The sequence below is a fragment of the Anopheles moucheti genome, chromosome 2 (assembly GCF_943734755.1).
Source record: "Anopheles moucheti chromosome 2, idAnoMoucSN_F20_07, whole genome shotgun sequence".
Classification (NCBI taxonomy): Eukaryota; Metazoa; Arthropoda; class Insecta; order Diptera; family Culicidae; genus Anopheles; species Anopheles moucheti.
The window spans coordinates 88,582,081-88,604,636 of NC_069140.1; the positions used below are offsets into that span (position 1 = coordinate 88,582,081).

At 42.5% G+C, this 22,556-nt stretch overlaps 1 protein-coding gene across 1 annotated transcript in view; it reads left to right on the forward strand.

Annotated features, from left to right (window-relative positions):
• Positions 1 to 22,556, forward strand: part of LOC128310297 (protein amalgam-like) — a 64,145-nt gene that overhangs the window by 31,299 nt on the left and 10,290 nt on the right. The window contains exon 2 of the mRNA XM_053046902.1: positions 14,111 to 14,266. Coding sequence (XP_052902862.1) covers positions 14,111 to 14,266 — 156 coding nt within the window. The remainder of the gene's footprint in view (positions 1 to 14,110; positions 14,267 to 22,556) is intronic.

Consider the following 22,556-nt stretch of genomic DNA (forward strand, 5'->3'; position numbering starts at 1 on the left):
TTTGATAACATTGTGGCAATGGTTTTTTTTTGTATTTCATTATTACAACTCTTTGTGTTTCTACAGCTCGTTACAAAATTATAAGATCTAGATTTAGAAATTCAAATTTGAGTTAGATAATGATGATGCACTATGAAGTTGAGCAGGACAAATCGAAATACGAATTTTGATGATTTTTATTATTTTAAGTCACAATGTAAAATTTATTTTCGTTATTTTAAAAAGTTCTCTTTGAAATGTGATTCCGAAAGCTTTCAAAAAAAATATAAAAATCGATGATTATAATCGTATTTTAAATCCGTATTTGGGTGACTCTTGTGCACTGAAAATAAAATTTTCATTTGAATTTCTGATACGGAATTAATAGAGCATACTTCTTAATACTAATTTATAAAGAACAACGAAAAAGTTATTTTAAACTTCTCAAGCTAAATATTTTTTTTTTGCAATAAAAAAATGATAACAATAATATTGCCTTAACTACCTTTTCAAATACAATTCGAAACCCTGCATATTACCAACTTTAAAGTAGTTCAATTTGTATAATTCTTTTTAAATTTTTAGTATTACATACAAAAACGAAGGAACCGTATAGTCATGCTCCGCACTGTAGCACAAAGAAGTGTTTGAAATATTCGGGCATTAAAAATACATCAAATTCTTTTCCGCATCTCGTACCAGACGCCCAACAGTCTTCATAAAATTGATCAATACTCACAAAACTGGCTGATTGTGCGGTCCTAATCTTGATTACGAGGTTTTATACCGCCCAAACGCCAATTCGTTTGACGATCCGGTTTTTCCTTCCTTTATCGAAATTTAAAGATGGCACTTTACAGAACCCAGCGAAACAAATCGCTCAGCAGTTTTCGGGGTATTGATTATTCCGTCGGCCAAAACTCAACGCTGTCGCTCTTTGCTGAACCGGAGAATTTTGCACAAACCTCACCGGTCGAAGGCAAATCTAATTTCATTGCCCCCTTTTCCAACCTAACCCTTGTACTCTCCTCCCACTTCCCCCAAAGTCATTCTGCCGCCCTTGGACCTCCGAAATACCGCGAAGTTTTTGTTCTATCATGCCTTCCACGGTCTGCCTGCCGACAAACAAATATTGACACCGGAATGTTCATCCGTCTTCCGGGAGTGTAGGTTGAGTTTGTGACTCGTTTTTTCTTTTGCTTTCTTCTCTTCTTCTTTCTTTCGCAAAGTAATCGTCCCCGGGTAGCGATAATTGCTCCCAGCTAACTGATGCGAACGTCAGAAGTGACGCAGCCGGTGACATTGTGCCGTGGCGCGTCAGTTGGAAATACGGTACGGTACGGTTGTTGCTAATGTTGTTTGTCCAAAAGCCAGCCGCGCCAGATAAACACTCACCGGTTGCCCCCCCGGGATCCCGGACACTCTCCGCTCCCTGTTCTGCTCCCTTGCTAACAAGCAAACAAATCAAACACCATCAATTTCTGGCGCGCTCTTCTCCGTGCGTTCTTGTGCGGAAAAACGGGTCGAATGCGTGAATCTGCTTCAAACAGAGACCGTTCCCGTTCCCGTTCTTACATATTTGCGTTCGCCTCCGGGCGACATTCTTACACGCTCGCTTGCGCGAACCTTTTGTGCAGCTCGTGCAGGAGCTTTTGAAGAATAAGGCAGCGTAGATAACGAATAAAAAAAATGTCATCCATACACACCGCTGCGTACGCTTCATCGGGGAATTGTCGAGGCCCCGGCATCTCATTTATTTCGAACATGATTTATGAAAAGGTACGAAGCCAATATAATGGAGCTCCCGCTGGGACGTTAGCGCCTATCGTTTCCCGTGTTCTCTGGGACGCCCGATTCGCCTCGAATCAACGCCGGTTAAATCATGATAATGGCCCCGTCAACCTGGCAAACAGGGCGCGCACTTCACGAAAGATGAGGCACCATCCTAGCAGTCGCACTGACTCACCTCACCTTTAGGGTGAGCCCAGCTGCCATCTTCATAATAAAGCCTAGCAAGGAAGGAGCGCGACCAGCAAACCAAAAGAAAAGAAGCTTCCCCTTCCCAGACGAGAACCAAAACAATCTATCATTATTTGCCCATCACGCCCATCCGTACCGTGGCCTCATTGGAGTTCTTTTTCCTGTAACACAATCCGCGGAAACTTTAGCCTTATTATCCGGTGAACCAATACCCGCGACAGTGGGAAAAGTGTTCGTTTTTTTTTGCACTAACAATCGCCGAGATGGTTCCCAAACAACATTTAATCCGTTAACACTAACGAACGCTTCCACAGCTGCTAAATTTGAAAAGGCTCTGCTAAACATTTTAATTACAGTGTGTAGACCCTGTGTCATGTGCCACAATTATACTAAATATTATCTTACCCAAAAGCTGCACTAATAGATTAACTTCATCAACATCACGAGCCCAAATGAGCGAGCACTGCCACTTTAGATCATTAATTTTGCCCATTGTCATAAATATAGAGCAAGGTGAACGAGAATACACTTCTTTCCGTGAACTTTCACGGCTTCAGCAGACGACCAGGCAGCCATTTTGGGGATGACGTTCAAGGGACTGCGCTGCTATGTTTGGTGCCTCTCTGTAGGCTTTCGTCATCATTAACGTCACCTGATGAACGCTGTGACGCGTCGTAGAACCAAATCTATAAACTTCCGGAATCGTTCCACTCTCACGGGTGGTTCTTGGACGTGTTGTGGGATGAAAGAAGAAAATTCTACACAGCTATTTTTGGCTGTCAACAGAAGAAAAATTGTCCCTTCTTGGGACAAGAAAGGACAAGAAAAAAACTTTGAGTAAAATTTCACTTAGCTAGATTGACAATCTATTGTGTGGGTTGTAATGAGCTTACGTTGTGGAAAAATTCTTTTGTTTTATTCTGCACGCTGAAACAGATCGTTATCTATTTCCGATTGTGTGAAACTTTAATATAAATTTATCAAAATACAAAAAAAACCTTAAAGTTCTAATTTTCCATCACCCTTTTCACTTAACACTTGCTGGTTGTTAAATGAAAACAAAAAGTCGATTGAAATTAGTCTACCCTTTCGCTTCTTCTGAAGCTGCTAGTTCCGTACCTTCCCCCTGGACTTATTTCCAACACAGCGCAGCAAAGCCAACCGACAATCGACCCGTTTTAAAATGTGGGGTCCCCCACTTTGTACCGAAACCGGGCCTCAACCGCTCAGCACTAATTGAATGTTCGCGTGCACCGTAACAATCATGCTGTCAATTTTGGATCTCGCTCGGGTCATTTCGCACACTTACCATGGGGTACGACGGCTACGAGCACGCCACCGATCGGAACGGAAAATCAGCTTCTGAGGCACGAGAAGAAGAAAAAACCAATCGGGCTGTTCGCACAAAACCGGAAGGTATTTTAATTGAAGATAAATGTTTGCTCGGTGCAAATTTATTTACAGCCGTACCCCATGAGTGATTGCCACTGTCGCTTCTTTCAAAAAAGGTTCGTTTGACCCTCTCGCGTCAAACTACCCGGTTTTCGGGTACACCTGGCACTTTGCAGCTAATCTACGCGCGGACGCGACGCTCGCTGGTCCTGTTAGGGCTCTAACGAGATCGGTGCTAAACTCAACCTAAGCCGTATTACGATTTTTCTCATTGCAGCAATTTAGGCGCAAAACGGCATCTCGCATGCGGCATGGCCTGCTGTGCTGTGATCCTTTCTGGTGGTGGTACGCAAAACGGGTGTTTTACGACTAATTGTCATTTTCCCAACCTGTGACCGTGCGTGCGTGAAAGTACGCTGTCCGTCTAAAGAAATGAAGCTAATCAAAAACCAAAAAAAATCCCGAATCCTTCCTGCAATCCTCACGCGTAATCGTGTCGCAACACATCTGCGGTTGAGCCACGCTAGTCGTCACCATGTCGCGCGGCTTTACCCCAACGGGGATGTGTGGATTGTGGATACCGCTGGAATTCTCGCAGCAACTAAAACCAGCTCGGTAAACTTGCACTAAGTCGCTAAGCTTGTCAAAAAAAAACCATCCACACCGGGCGAGCGCTATGTTTGAAGGGAAAATTGTTTGTTTGTCTTACGATGGAATCGGGTTGCGTAAGCCGGGTTGCCTAAAATACCGAAAGAAATTTCACGACACGACAACAGCATTCCAGCGGGCAACACCAGTCAGAGCAACAACGAACACACACAAAAAAAACCCTCCCCAATGGTACAGCCTCCACTGTAACACAACCCACGGCGCGGGTTCCACGTAATGGTGGCCTTCATCATCATCGTCCCACTGACGTGTTGGTAAAATTTGAAGAATTTCAGCAAGAAATGAGAATCACGTGTTGTGCAAATATTTACAAAATAAAAGGATTACATTTCACGCCGAGCAACGGAACAGGCAGCTGCTGCTGCTACTGCTGCCTTCTTTCCAGTTTTCGTCCGGACCGAGGTTTTTTTTTTTTGTTTTGGTTCATGTTCCATCGTTTGCTGCCAGCGTAACGGCGTAACGAATACGACCGGCAAGCACATCGAATTACTGACAATTCCTCCGACCGTCGCTCCTCCTCCCGCATTACGGCGCTGGAAGTATCTTCAAGTGTGCAAAAAGACCGCCGTGTTACGACAATTCGCCATCCGGCGGTAGAAAGTATCTCACGCCTCTCGGCCATCATTGCCGAGAACGCTTCGGGGCCAATGGTGCCGCCGCGGTACCGTTTTCTGCTGTGATGGAATGGATAGTGAAGGAAGTTTAACATTTCTCATCAGTGCTGGAAGCCGTACGCCGGTGGGCCACAATGTGCCGGGATTTCAATCTCGCTACCACGGACGCACCGTACAGATATCGGCAGCAGCGATGGATGGAATAATATTTCCCCGTGCACGTACACAGCCCAACGTACGTCGGTGCGGGATGCACTATCAAGCTACACACTTTGCAGAATAATCAGTCTATCGAACGGTGCCTCTTCAATATAGCACTGGCATAGCTACCATTTTCCACCGATGAAGACAACCTTCATCACACACTGCATGGCTCCCGGTATGATGGCTCCCGTATCAAATTGCCACTGTTTTCGATTATTAACAGTTACTACAGGCACTAATGGAAACTATTCGCCACTGCATTATCGATTTCGCGTAATGGTTCGGGCAGGTTCGTGTCGGGAAGCAGACATCTTACGGCACATCTAATGTGGTTGCCAAAACATCTACTCTTGGCCATCTTCGCTTGTCTAAAGGTTTTGGATATTAATTGAGGATTGTGTGTACAAGGATCGCGTAGGGTAGAAACTTAGACGCTTCATTACACAATAACTTCTATTTCCTTCATCTTTCGTGGATATCTGAACGGAATCGGTAGAGATTCCGAAGTCACAAGAGTCATCAGCACAGTTTAAATTAAGCAAGTCAGCTATCACTGCTGTAGGATGGTGACAGAAATCTTTAATATGAGCTTGTTAAAGCAAAAGACTTACTAACGCTAAAGGAAGTAATATAATATACTTAGAACGTATGAATGGTAACAACCCGGCCTTGAGGACCAAGAGTCATCACTGCAGACCTACATCTCTTGCTACAAATTTCATCTACAAATAGCTTATTTTGTGGTAGGATTTTGTGGGGGTTGATAGGAAGTCAACCACACACACAATGTGTCAGCAGATGTATACAGGTGTATTATCCATTAAATGCCTGAAGTCTTCATATTTACCAGGTCCTGATTCTGGAATTCATGGAATTCTCATGTCTGCCAAAAAATGTTGTGACGTCATTATAGCTCCTTACCTACAAGTCCTTATGGAAAATTAGTTGGCTAGTTCCGATCTTTAAAAAAGCTGATCGTAGCCAACTAGAGAGGCATATCCAAACAATGTGCCGCCTCTAAAACCCTCGAATTTCCAGCTCCTATCCCCTGTATGTAATCATATATCTGTGAGTCAACATGGCTTCATGCCGAAAAGATCTGTTGTTTCAATCCTTATGTGCTTATGATTGACGAAGATCGTCAAGTAGATGCTATCTACTTCCATCTCCATTCTACAATTGACCGGTGTTTCTAACTATATTCTTTTAGCCAAACTCTCCTATCCTGGCTAAACTCCTTCCTTAATGATCGCTTTTATTCAATGAAAATTGGAGCATCGACCTCAATATCCTTCGCTTGTCCCTCTGGCGTGTCTCAAGGCAGCGTCCTGAGTCATTTACTGTCTACCCTTATTGTCGATAAAATTCTTTAACGTCATCTTGATTGTTTCTCCGCTTGGTGTTCGTTCTTCAATGGTCTTTCGTTATCCCTTCCTAAATATTACTCTATCTCCTTCTGCCGATCTCCTCGCCCTGTTTGTTTCACCTATAAATGCTCTGCCACGACTCTCCAAAAGATGTCATCGGTGAAGGACTTGGTTGTATTGCTGGATGATAGGCTTTGTCTTACTTTGCACTATGACATAACTATTAGTAAGGCCTACCGCTATGGATTTTTCGGATCCTACATATTTCTTTTGGATTGTCAGAGGAGAGAATCTTCATAGAGAACCCTCTTCTTGTCACAGAAGCCCGGTCGTATGCAGGTACCACCACAGTCAATTACCAGATTCGAAGAAGCACCTATGGACTAACAACTCCTCAAACTTCAGAAACCTATGCGGATGGCTCGTTAGGACATTTACGTCCGCATGGATCTTACATATTTAAAAGCTCTGTAGTGTAGCCTAGTCAGACTGCTACTAAAGTTTGCAAATATAGAGTGCTCACCTTCCTCTTCCACTTCCATCCTCAGATCAGATCTTCTGGTTATCATCTTCCTTCCCATCCCGTCCGCCTACAGCTCCTTGAACTCGACTCTCTGGAATCTCGTCGAATTCAGACTCAAGGATCTTTCATTGCCTCTGTTGAATGAAGTTAACGTCCCTCATCTTCTTTCTTCTATTAACCTGTATGTTCCGTCGCGTTCTCTACGTCGCCGTCCTACTATATCTCTTATATCTATGATGATCCTTTACACGAATGCCTCCGTCTGTTTAATTCTTTGGCCACTCTGTTTTCTTTCTTCTCTTGCTGCATTTAGGGCTCGACTTCGATCTTCCCTAATCTTGTATTTCCGGGGTTTTCTTCCCCCGATTCATCCGTTCCTACTCCTTAGGATTAGTTTATTTGTTAGTTTTCAGTCGTAAGCAATTTTTTTTTGCTCAACCCGTCGTAGCAGAGACAAAATAAAACTGAATGAAATGAAATATACGAGGCTCGTTTGGTTAGGAAGGGCATTAATGAGTGACATTAAGGAAAGAAGGTAGCCGGAATTGTTTGAACCTCATCTAAGAATTTTTAAATCAAATTGACATCATCAACAAACAAAATGATCATACGCACTGTGTGCTCCATGAACTCCTACGCTTCTAGATTAGAAGACTTCAGACTTCGAAGACGAATCCTGGGAGACGGAGTGGTTAAGGGGTTTGCATCATGAACCAAAGCTTTTTGTTGAAGCTGATATCCTTACGTCAGTAAGATCCTCAATGAGGATCCCGGAACAATGCTCATGAGTTTGTAAGTAACTTATAGTAATAGCGTGCTCGTTGATTGAATTAAGATGGAATGAAATGGAACCGAAAAACCCCAACTTGCATAGGTGATCTGACTGTTCCAACTATCAATCGGTGCAGAAGGTTTAAAATAACCAATCAATCATTAAATCTCATCACCCCAATAGAACAAGATTTAATCTCCGCAAGTACTTTACGGAACTGATTCATTACCACGTTTATCCCCCCCCCCCCTCACGCTCACATTAACAAACATCTATTGTTGCGAATCGATGTGCACCGTTGGTACCTGTTTTCTTTTGCATGCAAAATCATGAGCGATTTCATCGGCCACCCTATTATACGGCAAATAAATCTTGCTCACCGGAACTGCCGGGTGTCAAACCATCATAACCGGCCGCTGCCCCGTTATTCAATCCCCCCACATTATTCCCGCTTTGTACAATCCAACCAAAACACGCATGTAAACGCACGCGGATAATTCGACCGGAAAATGCGCTCGACCCAGTTTCCCATGAAGTGGCAATAAATTTGAAGCAACATTTCCCACCGGACGGGGGGATGTTTGTTTTCCATAAACCTCGGCTGCACGGCCGTGCGCAAAACTTGTTTGGTGTGCGTGCGTGCGTGCGTGCGTGCATAATAAAAATTTATTCATTATTGAATATAAATATTAATTTCAATATTTAATTAACCCACCACTCCTCGGTACTGGCCACGCGCAAACAAAGCTGCGCAATGGCACCAATAGAGCCAAAAATTATAACAAAAAGCCCCACACTCAGCACCGGGGCAAATGGTTAATCAATTCAAGCGTGTATGTGTCTCGTTGCCGCACTGCACAATGGAAGAAATACGCACGGAACACAAAACACTTCCACAAGCAGTAGCATATGCCATGACGGCAACGTACGTCAGCATACGTTACGATACCGGGCGAAAGGAAATCGAAAAAAAACTCAGTTCCGCTCAGCGTTTTGGATGGGTTTTTATTTTCTCGATTAAACGGGGACACTTTACGGTGGTGTTGCGGGGGGGAGAGGGTAAGGGAATTTTCCCACCACCATCGAGGAAGCCACTTCGAGAACCCACAGCACAAAAGCAGCAGTCGGTACAGTTGTTCCGATTGTCACGCTTTCACATTCGAATGCCGAAGTTATAACCAGGCGAAATTAACATTTAAATAATTTAACAGGAAAAGACAAACTAACACAATCAAGCACTCAATTTTCGTCCCTGCCCTGACTTTGGTTAACTTGGGCACTGGGGTGGGCACGCCATTGGGTGCTAAGTGAAGAAAATGAAGGAATCGAACAACCTTCGACGGAACAACGGTGAGAAAAGAGAAGCCTTTCTAACCTTCGCGTGATTATGCCGGTTTCGATGTTGCTCTGTCGAAGAATCGAAAGTCTACCCCCCGGAACTCCCCATCTCTCCAACCCCCCCCCCCCCCCCCCCAACTCTCACCCCATTATATTCCATTTGCTTTTGACTCAATTTCGAATCGAGTCGAGTGTGATAATGGAAATATTTATAGCCCAACGTGTACGGCACGGGGCCTTGTGTATTCTGGCAGGGGGAGGGGGGGGGAGGAGTTCCACCCCAATCGGTGGTGGGACTTGCTTCAACAAGAGGTAGAGAGAAAAAAATAACTCAAACCTTCACCAGGGGTTGGACGAGTAAAATATTATGTTGTTCAAATTGATAGCACCGAGCTTAATGCATGCGGAAAGGTTTTTCAATTTATTTCACACCCAGCACATATTATGGAGCAAAGGCCTGCGGCATGTGGGTGCGGTGCGGTGCTGGTGGCAGGTAAACAAAGTCCCCTATCGAGTGCGGCACAATTTAACGCCCGAAGAACCACTGTGCAAACCCCACTGTGAGCTTGCACTTTCGGACGGAGAGCTTTTTTTCCCCAGGTGTCACGGACCTTTTTTTGTGAAGGCTGCGTTTTCTGCAAGCGTTTGCATTCGGTTCGGCCGAAAGATTGGATGGGGTTAGACGGGACGGGAGCTCACTATACTGTGTTGTTTGCGAACCGTTTGGCTACTCTTTGAAGGCTCAAAGCACACATGGCACACAGCCGGCGAATGTGTAGAATTTAGAATCAGCCAAATCAAACCATCCAGCTGCGAAATTCAGGTTTCAGGATCGGGCGTTTGCAGCCGAAACCCTTGATCAACCGGCAGTTGATGCAGTTTGCTGATGTTTTGGGGTGGGTGGGTTATACCCGGTTGCTCTGCCTGGTTTACCCGGGTAAAGGGGAGGATAATTCTTTTCTCTTTGTGTACACCTTTAACGACAAAATGAAAAATCTTGTTTGCTTTCTTTTGTCCCGATTCAGCATCGCTCCCGGACAGGATGGTTAAAGACTCGGTTTTTTGTGTGTGTTTTTGTTGGTCTCTGCTTGATTACAGTTTAGTCTTGTCCATATGCTATTAAACCCAACACTCGAGTGAGATGATACTTTCATACGTCGAGACACATCTTGTCTTCGTTTTATTGCCGACCTGATTTTGCGATGTTGATAGCCAGAACATTGACATTGTTCAACGGGGTTCGTAATGTTAAAGCTTATTGAAGGGAGTAATTTGAGAAGTTGTTGTTCGGTTTGCTTGAATAAATCGAAAACTACCCAGAAATAGCTTTTTGGGGAACATGCCGAATCATGTTTTCTGGATTAAAGGTAGAAACTGAGAAGATGTCAAAATTGACCATAAGGCAGACTACTGACGTACCTATCTCCTGAACTGATAACATTAAGTTGTCTCCCACGGAATTGATGTTCATGTTAAAGAGAACTGTTTATTGAATCAGATGGGAATAAATCGGAATAAGCTTAAAATATTTGAAAAATGAAGCTTTCATCACTGAAGGAATACTTGATGTTAGTACGTCTAAAGCCAAGAGTAATCTGAAACATTGGGTACAATGTGAAACAATTATTATTTAAATAAATCAATATCTTTATTAGTTATTATGATCAACGATCTTAAAAATATTCTTCTAATGCCTCTGTTAGGTGATGGGTGAAGTTGAAATTGCTAATGAGCGGAACGTACCGCTCTAGCTCACCACGCTGAGCGATGAGCGCCAGGTAGATTCGCTCTGAGCGACTTGTGCTCCCAAAGAGCGTAGTATGCTCGCTCGTTCTCACTAACTACCAACCATATCAACAAACTACACAAACTAAACCCCAAAGCATATTGTTCGATGACTTAAGTATGTTCCTTTCTTTCTGGCGTACATACTAATGGCTCGTTCGTATAATACAAAAAATATTATAAATATATAAAATTATTATAAAATAAAAAGTTAGTGTTGTTTATGTCTATCTACTTTAGATAAGCCAAATAAAGAACAATTATACAGAAACAAAAAAAAAATAAAGATACAATATTATCAAAGATAAACGCATTACACAGAGACCTACCGTTTTTGCTACCACCTGTTGCGTCACCTGTTTTAAAACTTTATTATAAAAATTTAAAATATTGAAGGATGCTCATACTCGAGCAAATTGGATGGAGCAATTGGATGATAATTGAATAAATAGTTGTTCAAAAATTTACTCAACAACATCTAAAAGCAGCCATACTTCTTTTCCCATTCTCCAACGTATTGTAACAGCAAACACTGTTATCATTCAACAGAAGAAATTAAATTCCCTTTCTTACTTCAATTATGCTGCTCCACTTTGAGTGGACCATAGTGCAAAGAAATTCATCAAAGCACATCACGCGGAAAGATGCAAACGTTCCACCGATGGCAGAAGTAAAATTTCCTATCATCAGCAAACGAACATCAAAACCTGATTGCAATGGCATAGACGCAAAATTGCCATTTTGTATTATTAAGTGTCTCATCTTTGCTGCCCATTTCATGCTTCACACTGTTCGCGATTTTCACTCAGTTTCACTCTAGTTTTTTTCGTTCTCACAATGCTGAATATATCCCGAACGCGTGCAGCACTCGTTTTTCCTGCCACGATAAGTGTGCGCGCGGTGGCAAATTGTCGATATGGAATTGAATCAAATTTTTGTGACACTTTTTTCTTGGGTCCTTTTTCTATTGAACGTTGGCGTATTTTTTTGGCATGAGGCAATCAAAGAACGAGAGTAAGAGAGAGAGAGAGAGATAGAGAGAGAGAGAGAGAGAGAGAGAGAGAGAGAGAGAGAGAGAGACCATTTCAACCGGAAATGGTCCCCGTTTGCGATTGCCAAGCACTAAAAAAGGCGAAAAGTGGAAAAGAATTAACAGGCGAGAGTGGCTCGTGGCTCACCCGGTCCCACCTCCACCATCCAAGTGGCCATCAAAAAGCGCGTGGCGGAGTAAAATGAAATGAAACATTTTAAAATGCTATTCAACCACTTCCGTGCACTAGCAAACCCCTCCTGTCCGCTGGTCGGTAAAACGCTTACAAATAAATGCACCCTGTGCTTTGTACGGACGATGAACGCTTTGTGTGACGACACGCAAACACGCTGCCATGATGGCGATGGTGTTCCACCGATTGGGGAAAATGTGGGCCAAGAAGAGTGCAAAACCGAGAGCGAAGGTAAAACTAGAAAATTGAATTCGATGTCAAATAGTAGTTCGGTACGTCGCTTCACGCTTCCCACGCTCGGTGACACACATCGGAAAGCACCCACCGAGTGGTGGGAACGCTCGGTGTCGAACGCCGACAGTGCAGTGCAACGCTCGTGAATTATTTGATTCGAAAAATTTGGCCTACGTTTCGGGTGAATTAGCGCTAACTTCTCACGTCAATCGATCGCATCGCAACGTCGGGCCTCGGAAACAGTAAGTTAGCGGGAAAACTCGCCTTTTGCTCCGGAGTGGAAAATCGAACGCTTTTCCGCCGGCCGTCCTTCGGAGACCGTGGCGAGTTCTTCCCAAAAATGGGTAGCACAGATCTCACGAATGCCTCCATTCGTTGGGTGCGATATTACAAGCACAAAAAAACGGAAACCCAACCATCTCGCACCCTGGAAGCCAACCCATGCCAGAGCCGCGAAACGGTGTTCCGAAGGACGGCACCCCAGGCAGATCGATCTGTTCCTCCGTGGGCTGTCGGTTGGCGTGGGTATTTTGCGTGAATGTGAACGATTTTCCCGTTTTGCACGCTCGCAGCTATTTATGCGCCCGGAGTACGGGTTTTTTTTGTTCAGAAATGCTCCACCCCAGAGCGAAACGAAGTTAAACATCATCAGCGTTCAAATATTGACAAACTAACCGCGCACATCCACATGCACGCGCGCACTCGCGTCTCTGCTGGCGGTGTTCGCCCGACTGCTGGTGGGACGTGTGACAAACCCGGGGGGATCGGATCGCCGGACTTCACTTTTATATTTGCCGTGCGACCGAACTAGTGCCAATTAACTTCACCCTACGTGGTTTGGTGACTTTGGTGACCGACCGACCGAACACGGACACACGGTCTACGGTGCTGCGACGCCATGGTACAACTCGGTACGACCGATGCATGGTGCACATGGTCGCCCAATTTGAGGAATGGAAGGAAGGAGACATTGTTTCACCAGTGTCTCAGTGGCTGGGTATGTCGATTTTAACGAGCGTCGACTCGCTGCACAGAGAAATGGAGCGGTCCGCTCCATGTTGGTACATTTTAGGCTACAAAGTTTAGGGGGGTCCATGTACCGGTACATGGCGCTGAAAATAGATTATCACGAATTTACTGATACGACATTTTTTGGGGGGACATAAAGCGGAAGACATTTAGCTACAACTTGCAATGCCATTACTGTTGATCAATAAAATTGGTGTCAACTACTTCCCGGTTCGTTACTGTTTTTATTTTAAGATGCAATAAAAACAAAATACTTTAGGCCCCTCCTTGGGACATTGCAGAACTTCACGAATAATGTATGCTTCTGAGTGACTTCTTGAATATTGAATTCTAATTTGACATTGAGTAATAATATTTACCAACGTACCCTTCAACACCTTCCCAACAGCGACGCTTCTAAAAATAGTCCACAAATAGACAAAAAAATTCCCTGACATCGATTATCCCCAGCGGTAGCAAAAAAAAAAAGCTTCAAAAACGGGGTTTAAATCTGTCGACTTGTCGAATCATCCGCCCGGTGCATGTTACCTTTAGCTCTCTGTTTCGCAAATAAAATCACGTACCGGATTCATTCAGCTCCGCTCAATGTTTCGAATCCTTCGACAGCATCGCAGAGGTATCCGAAACCTGTCACTACTTGACTTTATCACGCAGCCAGTCCGACACGACAGCATGCCGAGGGGTATCATGCTCACCTTGGCGCGTACAGCGCACAACGTGGTTCCTTTTTGTTTTTTCTGTTCACCCACGCTTCTTCATGCCGAACCGGGTTCGGCATCGCACACCAAAAAAAAAACACGTGACGCATTCAATTTTAATTAGAACATCACTGCCACGGATGAACATGGATGCACCCGGCCAAATCGTACCACCCGGATCGGTACGGTCGCCAGCGTGAAACGGTCGATCGATTATAGCAGTGCAGTGATGCAATTTTTGGCTCAATTTTTGGCCGCCCGACAACTAACTGACTTCCTCGCTGTTTTATTGCTCCATTTCAGGCACTTCATTCGGAAACAGTCTGTCCGATCCGCTGCTCGATCCGGACTTTATCGACAGTCCGCCGATGGTGCAGCCGAAGTTCACCTCCCGGTCGCAGTCGGTCCGGGCCGTCATTGGCGATACGATTACGCTTCCCTGCGAGGTGGAAAATCTAGGTGAGTTCCCTACGTGTGTTTTTTCTTTTTGTTTCATCTCCGTTGAAGTTGAAAAGCATCTCCGGATCGCAGGTATTTGGGTGAGCTAAAATGGGGTGGAAAAGGTAGGTAGGTTTCAACATTTTCGTCCTCGCCTGTCTTTGGAGTTGGACTCTTCTGACAGACAGAATGAAAACCCGCCCGAAGGGACACACTAAGCCAAGGTGTACCGTCGTGTGGGTGTGGGGTAAGGAACTTTCTTTGCCGTACCGAAAGACACATTCAAATAAATCGTACGCCAAGCTAGAATGTACGTATCATGTTGGAAATTGGTTACCGTTCTCATCTTGTTAAGCTCGTTACTCTTTTTTTGTTCCAGTTTTGCTTCACTTTAAACACCCCCTCGGAAATGGTTCTGTACGGAACGGTACGGTTGGTGGGGCTCGTGGGCTATGAACAAGTGGAAACATTTCTAAAACTGTTGGATTTCCCCCGGCAGAAGGGCAGAATTTTCCCGACATGTGGCTTGAAAGGCAGGCTGAAGATTTTGCTCTGCTCGAACTTTATCCCGGTTAGTTGCCCGCTCACCTGGCACACCCGTGCAAGACACATTCCTTTGCCCGTGCTATGTCGTCTAATCTGGCCGATTACAGCATCCCATCAATCTGCATGATTATGTTTTGGGGATGCGGCAAGGAAAGGGTAAAATGGATTGAAGAATTACACGCCCGGGAAGGCGATTACATGGAATCTTTGTGATTTGCCTGTTATTTAGGAAATTAAATTCGCCAGACCCAGCATTCACCCGGTGCTCTGGTGCCGCATAACCATCACGCTGATTAAAGGGAGATCGAGAGCCGCCAGCTAACATGGCATTATTTTAATGGAATTGATAGTTGAGCGCAATCCAATTTAAGGAACGGAATTTTAGAAAAAAACACAAAAAAATCTAATTTATCTGTAGTTTTTTTTTTTTTTTGGATCGACAAAGCGAGGAATATTTATCAGCAGCAACCAACGCAACAACAACAAAAAAACTAACCTCACCTGTTGCATTATGCCACATTATGCTCGCTCCGGTTCAAATTGGTTCCGCTTCCGGGGCGGGCAATTGGATGGCATAAAAACCCGATTTTCTGTTCCAGCGAACGCAACTAAATGCACCACCGGGAGCACATTTGGTACGTGCGTTTAAGTTGTTATTTTAATTGAATCATGCGTTACCACCCCCCCCCCCCCCCCCACGCCCGGATGCAGCTCATTTGCTGCACCGGCCGATGGCCGGTTGCAGACGATGCGTAAAAATGTACACGCATTTACTAAATCAAATAGCATGATAATTAATTTTTCACATCCGCTCACCGCTCACCGCTTCACGCGAGACCCGTTTCGTAATGGACTTTCACGCTCACTCACGCCCGCCTGCGCACACTTATTAGCCATTTTGTTTTGCACGTGTAGCCTGTGCATCGAAAAGCACCGAACCCTCATGTCATGGACACTCAGTGCTGCAGTTGCTCACGATCGCACCCTCACGCAATTGCCGTGCGATGAGTGGGTTGGAGAAGTGGTGGAGGAGGATTAAATTCATCCTCCACCATCCGATACGCTTATGTAAGAGTGTGTGTGTGTGTGGTTGTATAAATTATTTCCACCTGGAACAGAACACCGGCGGCTGTCGATCGTGCTGCATCAGAATGCAAACCTTTACACTGTTCGAACATTCGTATGTCCAAACCGAATTCATCCATCCATCTATCCACACACCACGTGCTGATGCACGTGGAAGCATCCCACTGCTATCGAACGGCAAATAAATGAACCCAATCCGATGGCATAAGCTTCCACCGTGCTTTGCTCACGCCGTGCTCTGCCGTGCGGCTGCTGCTGGCTGGGTGTTTTGCGAGATTCACCCACAGCTTCACAGCTGAACAGTGGAATGTAGACCGAAATGTTGAGTGTTTGAAGTGCAATCAGTTTTAATAATTAATAATTAAATAAATCGTTTTAAACAAAATAAATTTAAAGCTCAGCTTCTAAACTTTATCCAACTTTCCGCAAAGTTTTGAGCCAAAAATAACACCCTATGTCGTTGTTTATGTCAAAATGCTACGTCTTTTATGAAACTGTTCAAAATAATACAGCCGTGGAACGTGGATTCAGTCTGGAAGCTGAAACTTTTCAACTGATGACTGATTTGAGTGATCTGCCCCAAAGTTAATGTTTTGAATATAAATAAATCTCTCGTAGCTTGAAAGTAAGCATCCGTAAGCACTAAAAACGTAGAAGCAATTTACAACAATTTCGTCTTGAACATTTCTTGACATTTTTCATTTTATTTTGATCTTACATTAAATTTATTTATATATTTCTCCAGTATGACGGCTTCTGCCGTATTAGCAATTACATTATATTTTTTTCTAATTTTTCTTACGTTAATCATCTGCTTGGATTGTTTTTTCTCTAAAATTATTAACTTATGTATAATTGTTTTTATTTTGTACAAACTACTGGGCGACTCCATAATTCTTGCTTAGCAGATGATAATTATTTCTTAATAATACGTTCTCAGATAATTTAAAATTAAAATCACTAATCATTTAAAAAAATGAATAATAATATTAAATATAGCTGATATTCAATAAAAAATATAACTTTTTATAAATAATAATAATAAATAAAACATGTTAATAACATGAATTTGTTTTTACATTGTACAAACTACTGGGCGTCTCCATAATTGTTGATTAGCAGATGATAATTATTTCTTAATAATACGTTCTTAGATAATTTGAAATAAAATCACTAATCATTTAAAAAAATGAATAATAATAAAAAATATAACAGATAATCAATAAAACATATAACCTTTTATAACTAATAATAATAAATAAAACATGTTAATAACATGTGTTCGTTTTTATATTGTACAAACTACTGGGCGGCTCCATAATTCTTGCTTAGTAGATGATAATTATTTCTTAACAATATATACTCAGAAAATTTGAAATTGAAATCATTACTCATTGAAAAAATGAAAAATTATATAAATTATTATTGCTATTAAATAATCCAGTTTACTGTTTTATAAATAATATAAATAAATAAAACATGTTAATAACATGTTAAAAACATGTGTTTAAATGATGCTCTTTAGTGACAAAAGCAAAAACATCCTTAAATTTTGATGTACAAATATAAAAAATGTGATCTTAGCATAATGAAACATTTTACTCACACAAAAAATAGCATTTCTCCATTAGCGATAATTTTACCCCGATATTTGTTCCAAAATGCCAACAGTGCACTTGCCACAAAATGCGTTGAGTTCGATTTATGTACATCTATGTGGGTGAAACTCGTATGTGTGTGTGTGTTTAGGTGGTATTTCAAATTTAATCCTACCGTCCCGTCCCAACGGTATTCACTCGCCGTAAAACTAGATCCCACTGCAATCAAATGAGCATCGAAAATATGCTCAACCCAGGCATCTACAAAAGGTTCGGTCGATTCGTACGCACGTTCTGCGAAACAAACAAGCTGCCCCTTTGTGGTGGATTTCGCCATCGTGGCACCCGCCTACCCGCTTTCAATGCATTTTCAATGTACCTTCATCAACGCACTTGTTATTTTTTACATTTTTTTATTGTTGGATAGTAGTTGGGGAGTAGTTTTGGGAAGGGTACATCAAGCCCAATCATACTCCCCCATTTCCCTATTCACTCAAACCCCACCCATGTGGCTGCGTTTTGTTTCATGGAACCGTGTTTAGTTTAAAAGCTCCAATTTCCACCCAACCGTCCCAATTCGGTGCACCGTGTCGCTTGCCTGAGTTTGATTGTACTATGCGCGGGTTAATTGTAATTGCAGTTCAAATCATTACTCTATTTTTCTTTACTCCACTTGTTTTGCTCGTGCCCATGATTTTCCACCATTGTTCGGCCCACTTGCAGTGGGTTCGGTGAAGTTAATTTGTTCCCGGTACTGCCACAGAACATGTACGGTGGGGTTTCATCATTTGCATTATTTTATCGCACATATTATGTTACCAACATATACATCGTGTTGTTGCGAAAATGCACCATTGGCGCATACTCGTAACTCGGAAAACCGTATTAACGCAATGGATGAAACGCATTTTCCCATTATTGTTGGAACAAAACAAAGCACACAACATCCATTTGTTCATTAATATCAGGTTTTTGATAGTCTCCCCATAGCATACATTACATGAAAATTGGCTCGATATTACTAACACACGCGGCGCATCGTACAAACTTTCCTTCAGACCATACAAATTTCACAGAGTTTATATTACGAGCTATTGTGGGTGGCCTCTTTGAGAATAGTATGACTAAATTATTATATTTATCGTAAGTTGAATCGTGCATTAATCACAACTAGTTTAGAAAAGATTATGCCATTGTGTACTTCCATGTACGAAATGTGTTATTGCAGGGGTTTCCAGTTGATTTCAGAAAGTTTGCAACCAATACATCGCGATTTTCATTTTACTCTACGGGAAACGAGAAATAAAACATGAAACAGATAAATAAAAAGTCAAAAAGATAAATACAGAGAGATTATTGCAAAATAAAAATTGCAAATATTGGGTTTAAAATGTAAGCTCTAAGCTGAGCTCTTTTTCTTCCGCAATAATTCTCACTAATTTACATTACCAAAACCTTAAAATGAACTACTCTCCATGCTTCATCCTTAAAAATCATTATTTACTTTTTATCACTTGAAACTCCAATAGATGCACAAGCAACTCTGCGAACAAATGAGGGCTGAAGAACTGAGGGCTCTCAGTTTTTTGTAGGCGAAGACTCTCAATAACTCTTATGCTCTCTGCCCAACAATACTTATTATACGCTTGATTTAAAAATCAGGAATAAATTATAAATATTGATTTATAAAAATATGTTTTGAAATCGAAATGTGCAGCATTTTTGGGGTTCAATAGTTCCATAAAACTTTTTAGAAATATGTTATATAGACATATATGAGCCATTACAATTATTGAGATTTTGGAGTTGAATCAATTGAAACCCCCTGTAATCAATAGTTAACCTTTTGTTTGACCTGTATAATAAGAACCTTTCCTTTTCCTTATTTATGGGTTGTCATGTGACCCCAAACAAATTGGTTTCATCTCTGAAAATATAGGAGAAACTAGGGCAACTGAAAAATTGGACACAAAAACTGAGATGGGCACAGTACTGAAGGTACAATTAAAACACTCCACGCCAGCAATGCTCCAATCAGCACTCGGTTAGTACCCTCGAATCACTCTAAACGTCAACGTCGTGCGAGTGGCTTCTAGCCGAAACGCTCCGAAACCCACAACAGTTTATTAATTTAAAAACTTTTACCCACTCATTACCCGCCGTTGCTTGGGTTTTTACTTTGTAAATACATAACATAATGCAAATTACGGTCCAAAGCCTTCGCTGAACATGTAAAACATTCTTTTCCCTCTGTTCGGTGTGTGTGTGTGTGTGCGCTAAATTTTGCATCCCAAACTTTTGCTCCACAAACATGATGGCCGCGCGTTCCAGCATTGCACAACCGGTCCGCCGCGCCGGATGTTTGTTGTTGGCATTTCTCGGCACCGGCACCAAGCGGACATAATAAACAACCGGCGGCAGTACAACGCAACGCGAACGCGCGTTTTGATAAAACACAGCTTTGCGGGTAGATGGGCGCGCAAAATGTAAGACCACTTGGCATCAGTGAAGGGAAAACTGGCGCGCAGAAGAATGGAAAAATAAGCAGCAGCAGAAGAAAAAAATAAACCGCCCCAGTGCACAAGCGACAGCCAATTGCCACACGCGGCTAATGCATTGTTATTATGCTGCCGAAACCGAAACACCATGCACCGCAGAAACAAAACTGCGAATTCGTGCCAAATGCCAATGCAGCCCCGGTCGGTCGGTCCTTGCATTACTACCGCGCCGCGCCGTGGCGCTTACTGCCATTGCCATTCACGTCGCTCCACGGTACGGGCCCCGTATACATGCTGCTGGCAATTTTCGCGAAATTAGCAATCCTATTTCCATTTCGGTTGCAGAACCTGCCGGCCATCATCTGCAAGCGCGTTGTTCGCGTGTGCCCGGATGCGGAATAATGCTTCGGTGAGTGGCAAAGTGGAAGGACGAACGCTTTCTTTTTTTTTGCTGTTGTGTGTGTGTGTGAGTGTATGCGAGTGACTCAGATACTCAGCATCGTGCAACATGAAAGAGATGATTTTAAATTAAGTTTTAAATTCATTTGCCAAACGGCAAAATGATTCTTCACCGCACGACTCCGACCGAAGATTGCAATTTTTCCTCTTCGCTCTTTTCTGTCCATTTGCCATTTTCCATTCGCTGTGGAATGTGGATTCGTTGCTCTCTCCTCCTTTTTTCTGTGTGTGTGTGGCATTGTATCACTGCGCTTATGCTACAGTTTCCTTTTCGGCACAAAGCGATACAACGATAGAGTTGCCGAGCAGCATCGTTCGACATCGGTTACCAGTACCACCCCGGGCTAGAATGAGCTTCATTTTCACCGAGTTAATGTCTTCTTCACTCATTATCGCATGTCTGTGCGATCGCGCACTGATCGTCTCTCTGTGTGTGTGTGTTTTTTTTTCATGCCGAATCACTTCTTTAGTCTCGCTGCTTGCTTTATTGGCCACAAGCAGCAAGCGTTCGCTGCACGGTTCTAATGAGCCTGATGGCTTACAGCGCGGCACTACACCCCCTTAACGAACAGACAAAGAGGAAAGTGCATTTTAATTCGCTCATTAACATTAAACTATTCAATTATACATTTGCAACGATGATGTATGCTAATGGTAAAAGTTCCAATCCAATTTCGCAAAGTGTAGATCAAGTTAGCCGGTGGGTGGTTCTTTGCCGGTGCTTGCGTCTTCATCGTACCTCAACCGCAAGTGGCCAAATTTGGAGTCTAACAAAAAAAAAATAAAATGAACAGTCACACACCGTATGGAAAGGAATGAAAAACGTGCCAGCCGCGATGGTGTCGTACTTCGCGGCGAATCTTTAGCAGGTGTTGCTCGTGAGTTTGTGAAGACTGTAAGGACAAATTTAAGATAAATTTACCCCGACTTGACTAACATATGGTCGTTGATATGCAGCTATTCATGAAGTTATGTGGCTGGAAAGAAAGTAGAATAAAAAACTACATAATAATGACAAACTACGGCATACGGGCACCCAAGGAACTAAGGCACAAATTTTTTAAATTGTCTTCCAAAAAAATATATGGTTATATTACCATTTTGAGAATACTTAATTTTTAGCAATTAATTAGCACTGATTTAGCAATGATTTTAAAGATGATTTTTTTTTACGGTTCCATGCCGTTGGGAGATACATTTTGATAGTAATAGCTAATCGGCCCGGTTACAGGGCTATGCAACAGAATTCCGTTGTATACGTAAGCTCAAAAATGTTTAAAAAGGTTTTCTTCCCAATTGGTGGACGTTGTTAGTTTTATTCCATTTAGTTTAATAATTTGTCAAATTTCACACGCCCCTTTGCTTGCCTTTGGATGTAACCTTGGCTCTCATAAAAAAAGCTATTCGGCAAAGCATATTCCAAGTCACAAAGAGCTATTATTGTTATTTCAGGTTTTCACAGACATTGAGCCTTAGCGGCTTCGTCTGGACATCTTGCATTTTGCAGTGTTTTAGATATTTGGCCATTGTAGTTTATTAGTCCCGAACCTTGGTCAGTTATCACGAATGAAATATAACGTACAAATATATGGCCCGTCCTGTTTGCGTTCAGCTCCCATCTGGACTGTGATGCTCATATGCGACATATCATTTAAACACGAGTACTCCAAATTACACTTCAGCAGTTCTTAAAAATCTTGCGTCAGATTATTCCCACTCCCCCTTATCCTGCTTTTCGCACGCAATTTACATCCGAACCAATCCCTTGTTGCCAAGAACAACTATCCCGGTTGCTCAATACAGTTAAAAAAAACTAACCACGTACTAAATTAGTATGTTCCCGCCTACTAAAATAGTATAGCGTATACTAAACCAGAATGTTCCAGCATACCGTAAATAGTAAATAAAGTGTATACTAAAATAGCATATTCCGGGTATATTTTAATAGCATACCTTAAATAGTAAATTTTTAGTATACGATTACTAAATTAGTATATGCCCAGTACAGCAGATTTATGCTTTGATGTGTTGACTACAGTGCTACAGCACTGATTAAAGGATTTCTGGAGAACTAATAGTTATTTAACTTGAACCTAGCGTAGTAGTATAGTTTGCGTAAACCTA